This window comes from Citrus clementina, unplaced genomic scaffold (genome assembly GCF_000493195.1).
Source record: "Citrus clementina cultivar Clemenules unplaced genomic scaffold, Citrus_clementina_v1.0 scaffold_6, whole genome shotgun sequence".
In the NCBI taxonomy this organism is placed as follows: domain Eukaryota; kingdom Viridiplantae; phylum Streptophyta; class Magnoliopsida; order Sapindales; family Rutaceae; genus Citrus; species Citrus x clementina.
Window position 1 is genome coordinate 6763343 of NW_006262139.1, and position 7832 is coordinate 6771174.

At 35.9% G+C, this 7832-nt stretch overlaps 1 protein-coding gene across 1 annotated transcript; it reads left to right on the top strand.

Moving 5' to 3' along the window:
* The first annotated feature begins 301 nt into the window (after positions 1–301).
* Positions 302–2287, top strand: LOC112097314. Its single transcript, XM_024182499.1, has 2 exons — positions 302–1217; positions 1311–2287. The coding sequence occupies exons 1-2, from the start codon at positions 302–304 to the stop codon at positions 2285–2287; spliced, it is 1893 nt and encodes a 630-aa protein (XP_024038267.1).
* The last annotated feature ends 5545 nt before the right edge of the window (positions 2288–7832 follow it).

The following is a 7832-nucleotide window of genomic DNA, read 5'->3' on the forward strand; positions in this document are numbered from 1 at the left end:
CCATCAACTGAACCTTTCCCACCATTCCTCACCGCCTATCGACCCTCAAACCACCGGAAACCGAAGCCCTCCAAAACCGCCGGCTTTATCTACAATTTCCGGCTAAAACACCACTTTTTCGAACAAACCACCACCACCATCATACTTACCAACCCAAAATCTTTCAGATCCACCCATCCTTACTCGATTTCTGACCACCGTCATTGGAAATAAAAAACTTTTACTTAATTACAGTTTCAGCCCAAAATTTTATTTACTTTCAGTTTAGCCCCACTACCTTTTTAAACCCGAATTTGAAAAAATGCCTCCAAGAAAAGCTCGTGATACTCATACTGCAACTTACAATCAAGAAGATGTTTCTAAAGATGAAGCCCTGGCTAGTATGACAGCCAGAATTGATATGTTAGCTGCACAAATGGCACGAATGGCAGAGTTACTTGACGAACGCCATCGTACTCCAGAACGTGAAGACAAATCAAGTGGAAGCTTTGCTAACCCATTCTCTGGGGGTCGACTTAGAATTGAGTCTACTAATGACAGAAGATGGGAATCTGGGTTGAGAATTGACATTCCCGAATTTCAAGGAAGTGGTCGACCTGAAGAATTATTGGATTGGATTAACACCATTGAAGAAGTTTTCGAATACAAAGAAGTTCCTGAAAATAAACTAGTTTCGCTTGCTGCAACTCGATTTCGTGGAAGAGCAGCAGCTTGGTGGCAACAAACTAAGCTCACAAGGATTAGGCAAGGCAAAAAGAAGATTGATTCTTGGGAAAAGTTCAAGAAACACTTGCGTGGAGCATTCTTGCCTCATAATTACGCCAAACTGTTATACCAACAGCTACAGAATTTAAGGCAAGGTAATCGATCAGTGGATGATTACACTACAGAATTCCATTGGTTGGTGGCACGCAATGACTTGACAGAGACAGAAGAACAGCAGGTTTCCCGCTACATTGGAGGCCTACGATCTCAATTTCAAGACCAATTAAATTTACTTGACCCATACTCTGTTTCAGAGGCACACCAACAAGCCTTGCAGTTGGAGAAGCAATCTAGTCGACGTACTAATGACTCAAGCTTTCGGGGTGCTCGAAGTGTTGTTCGTGATAATTCAAACCCAACTTCCCAATTTCGTAATTTCACTCCTCCAAATCCTCCAAATAAAACTAGTAAGCCTAGTGAAATCGGTCAAAGCAGCAAAACCCAATCCTCGGGTTCGAGATTACGCTGTTTTAATTACGGAGAAAATGGGCACCGCATGACAGAATGTAAAAAGGGATGAAAATATGGTAAAGACTTATTCGTAGGCACAGAGGAAAGCGAAGACTATCAGGAGGAAGAAACTGAAGAGTTTGCTGTAGAGCCAACTTTTGATAGTATTGGTAGCGCTCAATCTGTTGAAGAACATGGTGATAGTGGACCAATGTTGATCGTGAACCGTGCATTCTTCACTCCTAAAGGTCAAGACAAAGACAAGTGGCTACCACAAAATATCTTTCAAACTACTTGCACAATTAGGGGTAAAGTATGTCGTATGGTTATAGACTCCGGCAGTTGCGAGAATGTCATTTTGGAAGAAGCCATAACAAAGCTAAATTTAAAGACAGAACCTCATCAAACTCCATATAAGCTCACATGGCTGAAGAAGGGAAATCAAGTGACAGTATCGAAACGTTGCTTAGTTTCCTTATCCATTGGTTTAATTTATAAAGACAAAATTTGGTGTGATATTGTGGCTATGGATGCTTGTCATCTATTACTGGGTAGACCTTGGCAATATGATCGAAACGTAGTGCATGATGGGAAGAGAAACACCTACAGCTTTATGTTTAACAACACCAAGATCGTTCTCCTACCTAACAAGGAGTTTACTCTCCAGCAAGACTTGGGTAATTATTTGTTAGGCAAGAAACAATTTATAGATGTTGTAGCAGAGACAAAGAGAGTCTACATTTTATTGGGAAAAGAAAGTAACGGTGATTTGAAGATTCCTGAAGCTGTGACACCAATTCTGGCGGAATTTCAGGATTTGTTCCCCAATGAGCTACCACAGGGTTTGCCACCTCTTCGGGATATACAACACCAAATTGATTTGGTACCAGGTTCTACATTACCAAATCGACCTCATTATCGTATGAGTCCTACAGAACATAAGGAATTAAGGCGCCAAGTGGAAGAGTTACTAGAAAATGGATTTATCCGTGAAAGTCTTAGTCCCTGTGCAGTCCCTGCTTTATTGAGTCCAAAGAAAGATGGTTCTTGGAGGATGTGCGTGGACAGTTGAGCTATCAATAAAATTACAGTTCGATATCATTTTCCAATCCCTCGATTAGATGACTTGTTAGATCAACTTAGTGGAGCAACAATTTTTACCAAACTTGATTTGAAAAGTGGCTACCATCAAATTCGAATACGGCTTGGAGATGAATGGAAAACAGCTTTTAAAATTCGAGAAGGGTTATACGAGTGGTTGGTAATGCCGTTTGGCTTATCCAATGCTCCAAGTACTTTTATGCGAGTCATGAATCAAGTTCTTCGCCCTTTCATTGGAAAGTTTGTGGTTGTTTACTTCGATGATATACTTGTATATAGCACCAGTCACGAGTTACATCTACAATATTTGAGAGAAGTGCTTTCAGCCTTAAGAGCAGCAAGTTTATACACAACAGTAAACAAGTGTATTTTCTTAACAGAGAAAGTATTATTTTTGGGATATGTGGTGTCGAAGGATGGTCTATCTGTTGACTAATCAAAAGTGGATGCTATTCGAGATTGGCCTCCGCCAACTACTTTATCCGCCACTAGAAGTTTCCATGGATTGGCCTCTTTTTACAGGCGATTCATTCCTCATTTCAGTACTATTATGGCACCAATCACGAATTACATAAAAGGAGGACAATTCTCTTGGACAGAGGTAGCTACTAAGGCATTCAAGATTATCAAAGAAAAGTTTATTACTGCCCCAGTACTTGCTCTACCAGATTTTTCACTCACTTTTGAGGTACATTGTGATGCTTCTAAGGTCAGCATTGGAGCTGTTCTTAGCCAATAGGGTAAGCCTATAGCTTATTTCAGTGAGAAGTTGAATGTAGCAAAGGCACACTCCAACACTTATGATGTGGAATTTTACGCAGTAGTCCAAGCGTTAAAACATTGGCGACATTATCTAATTCATAAAGACTTTGTTTTATACACTGACCATGCCGCGTTAAAATACCTCAATAGTCAAGACAAGCTCTCTCACAGACATGCCACTTGGACATCATTCCTTCAATAATTTACTTTTGTGGTGAAGCATACCTCTGGTGAATCCAACCGGGCAGCAGATGCACTTAGTCGACGAACTTCTTTATTGACATAGATGCATAATCAAGTTCTTGGATTTGACACATTTCGAGAGTTATATGCTTCTGATCCTTACTTTGCTCCTATATTAGAAGACGTTGTTGCAGGGTTTCGCTCAGATTAACATTTACATGACAAATTCCTTTTCAAGAGTAATCAGTTGTGTGTTCCTGACTCAAGTTTGAGATTGAAAATCATTGCAGAGTTACATAACGAATGGCACATGGGTCGTGACAAAACTCTGGCTCTAATAGCCAACACTTATTTTTGGCCTACTATGAGGCGTGAAGTCTATCACTATGTCGAGACTTGTCGCATTTGTCAAGTTTCCAAGGGCGCAGCAACTAATGCTGGGTTATATATGCCGCTGCCGATTCCAACACAACCTTGGGCTGACATTAGCATGGATTTTGTTTTGGGATTACCCCGCACTCAGAGGGGTATGGATTCAATATTTGTTGTTGTTGTTCGATTCTCGAAAATGGCTCACTTCATTGCTTGCAAAAAGACTACAGACACTTTGACTGTTGCTCGTCTATTCTTCAAGGAAGTCTACAGATTGCATGGTTTACCGAGTTCTATAGTATCTGATAGGGATACACGATTTCTTAGCCATTTTTGGAAGACATTATGGAAGTTGACTAACACTCGCCTGAATTTCAGTAGTGCTTACCACCCACAAACAGATGGTCAAACCAAAGTTGTCAATTGCTCTTTAGGAAACCATCTACGTAGTCTAGTTGGCGATAACCTGAAGATGTGGGATCAAAAGTTATATCAAGTCGAGTTTGCTTATAACTGTGCAGTTAAGCGCAGTACTGGTTTAAGCCCTTTTCAGGTGAATTACGAATATAATCCACGAGCTCCCATCGACTTGGCTCCAATTCCAGATTTAGTTCGCAAAAGTAGTAAAACAGAAGACTTTATTGAGCAGCTTAAGAAAATTCATGACACTACGCAAGAGTTTTTGAAGCAGACAACCGAAGGTTATAAAATTATGGCAGACAAAAAAAGTCGAGCTTTGGAATTTCAAGTGGGAGATCTTGTTGGGCTGTCCTAACTAAAGATAGATTCTCAGTTGATGAGTACAACAAGCTTTCTGCCAGGAAAATTGGCCCTTTGGAGATTATAGAGAAGATAAATCCTAATGCCTACAGATTAAAGCTTCCTAGTCATATCCGCACCGCAGATGTATTTAATGTCAAGTATCTTATTCCTTACAGAGGTGATCATGATGAAGATGTTGTTGCTGACACTCCGAATTCGAGGGCGAATTCTCTCCACCCTGGGGGGAATGATGAAGAGTATGAATCCATATTATACTAGGATTAATTTCCTTATTAACTAAAGTTTAAGACTTTTTAATTCCTTTCTAATTTAGAATTTTGTTTCCCTTTCAATTTGGGATTTTGTTTTTACTTCATTAATTAGGATAATTACTACTACTATAAATAGCTCCCTCTTGTAGCCTTTGAAGGTAGAATTTTGCGTTCAATAATATTTCAATTTTCAAATCTCTTTATGAATATTTGAACAATTAATTCTCGGTATTCTGTGGAATCAACGAGTCTTAACCCCTAAATTCGCGGTATTCTTTTGAATCAACGTGAATTTAGTTGTTCTTTTGTTCCGGTATTCTCTAGAATCAACGGAATATTTTGAACGTTAAACTTCCGCTGCATCAGTGTTGGTAACAAAACCTAGAAACACATAAGCTGGCTACTGAGGAACCTTTCTAGATCAAGTACTCTTTGTATACAAAGCCTCATAATCTATTGTATGTGTAGGTTGATTCAGTTACATCTCTTGTTCAACATTGTATATTGTAAACTCTAAAATAGTGAAATCTTATCTCTCTTTCCATAGTGGATGTAGGCAAAATAGTGGCCAAACCATTATAAATCTTGTGTGTTAAGTGAGTATGATCAATTCCGCTCTTGTTGATTTGATCGATTTGCTTCTGAGTACTTGTATCAGTTTCATCAAAATTAGATACTTTAAGTGTTAACTTGAGTTCATAGATTTTAGAGTGGGTCTTTAGGAATCTAAATTAGTTTTTTGCTGGTTTGAGGTTGAACATTTGTCTTATTGAAAATTTCTTTGCTTTAATTATTTTCTTAGTTTAATAGTTTAATTCTCTTCAAACTCAATTTACTCAAGTAGGTTAGGATTTTGATTTTAGATTTAAATTATATTTTTAATTTATAGCAATCCCTATTGGTTCAACCATGTTACATCTACTCTATTTCTAAAGTTTCGAGCACTTGTTATTAAAATTTTAGACAATAAGTTTTTAGCACTGTTGTTAGGAATTGTGCTGGAAAGTTAATTTAATCTAGATTGATTTGATTCTTCTACTGTTTATAATTTAGCTTAACTTTTATTATTAAAACAATGAAAAATCACAAAAACATTATAATTAGATTTTGAGTTCATTGTTTGGTTGTTTAATTTCTTTTATTTTAAATTTTATTTATTTTTATTATTGTTAGTTTATTTTTCTTTCTTTTTCGAGTTTTAGGAAAACTCATTTTTCTAGTTTAGGTTGCTCTAGATTTTAGGACAAAGAGTAAGGTAGAATAACTTAGCAACTCCCTTTTTAAGACACCAATCAACTCCACACACCCACACCCTTTTATTTTCTTTCTCTTGTTTAGTTTGCATTCAACATTTTCATTAAAATTTTAATAAGAGTAATAATTCAAACAAGATAAGGATTGGACTTCATCACAAATTCCTTGCCCATAGATTAAAAATCTCTTGTATCTCTCAACTCAAGCCATAAATTAAAATTAAAAGCAATTGAAAATTGACCTTTATTAGGGTTTCATAGTTACAAGACCCCTAGAAAAGATCTTATTGTTTTTTTTATGGGTTTTTTGTGTAAAAAAGATCTTATTGTTAGTCACTCCAATGAGTAATTATTGAATTTAATATTTGACAGTTAGCTTTGGCTAGGCAAGTATTGGAATTTAAGTACACCAGGTGCCTCTCCTCCTTATCTGGGAACTGCTGTCTTGTTAGTTTAATAACCTTAACTAGTAATCTATCCATTGGAATCTTGAAAAGAATAGGAGCTTATAAGACAGAATTTACTAGTGAAATTGTTCCTAATAATTCTCTATAAACTAGACAATAAAAAAAATTTTACCCTTGAACTAAAATTAAGATAGTTTTCAAGCTTTTTGGTTTTTCTATGATGTGATTTTTGAGTCAAGATTAGACATCTATTCCATGTCCAATGACAAATTTTCTCTCTTGGAGTTTAGTTAGTTTTATAAATGTTTGGGAACACGATTCAACAAATCATTTGGTAAAAAAAAAAATCCAAAATTAATAGTGATAGAGCTAGTTGTTTTCAAGTAATGGATAACTAAAATAGAGTACTCCTAGCATTGCCAGCAGTGCAAGTAGAGAAAACCCTTAGAGATTATTTTTCATCAACGACAATCAAACAACCAACTTATATTATGTTCCCACAAACTATAGCAACACACTTTGTACTTAACCCCACTGTCAATAAGCTTTTACTATCTTTTTATAAGTTAGAGAGAGAACTTTATTTGCACATTAAGGAATTTCTTGAAATATACTCTATATTCCCTTTTTAAAATTTTAATGATGAGTCAATTAGGCTTCATAAGTTCCTTTTCTCATTAAAAGAAAGGCAAAAGCTTGGTTGAATTCATTTTCCATTGAATTTATTACTATTCATTTTCCATTGAATTTATTACTATGTGGGATGATTTAAGTAATAAGTTTTTCTTCCTATATCTAAAACTAATTCCCTTAGGAGAGAGATAAATGATTTTTTATCAAAGAGAGGATGAACAATTTATGAGGGTTAGGAAAGATTCAATGACCTACTCCTTAAGTGTCCCCACTGTCATTTTGAGAAATAGAGACTAGTACAATACTTTTTATAATGGTTCAAATATGCCAAATCATCATATGATAGAGTATATGAATGGTGGGAAGTTTTTGAACCTACATGAAAGAGTTTTTAGGGATTTCTTTAATTCACTTTCTGAGAATTCTCAACAATGGAATTTTTCAAATCAAAGAGAAAAATCAACCTAAGTTTCTAAAAAAAAATGTCTATATGAAGTTAAGGATGATTTTGATATGAAATCCCCTCTAGCTACACTTTCTAGGAAAGTAGAAGTCTAGCTATAAACCAATCAATAAATTATCACTCTATTGTAGCTAATGAGGTTTCTACTCTTTGTTCCAACCTATCTCATATATTACAAAATTATTAGCCGATCAAGATGCTTATTAGGTACATGCCTTACAATCATATGAAAAATCCTCTAATAGTCTATATTCGCTCATATATAATCCTAATTTGAGGAATCACCTTATTTTTTCGTAGAAACAAAATCAACCTATTTCAAACCAAGGAAGACAACAATTTAGCATGCCCAATCAATAATTGGTCCCTCCTAATCAAGCAAATCTTTCTGTTTAACAACCTATATCTC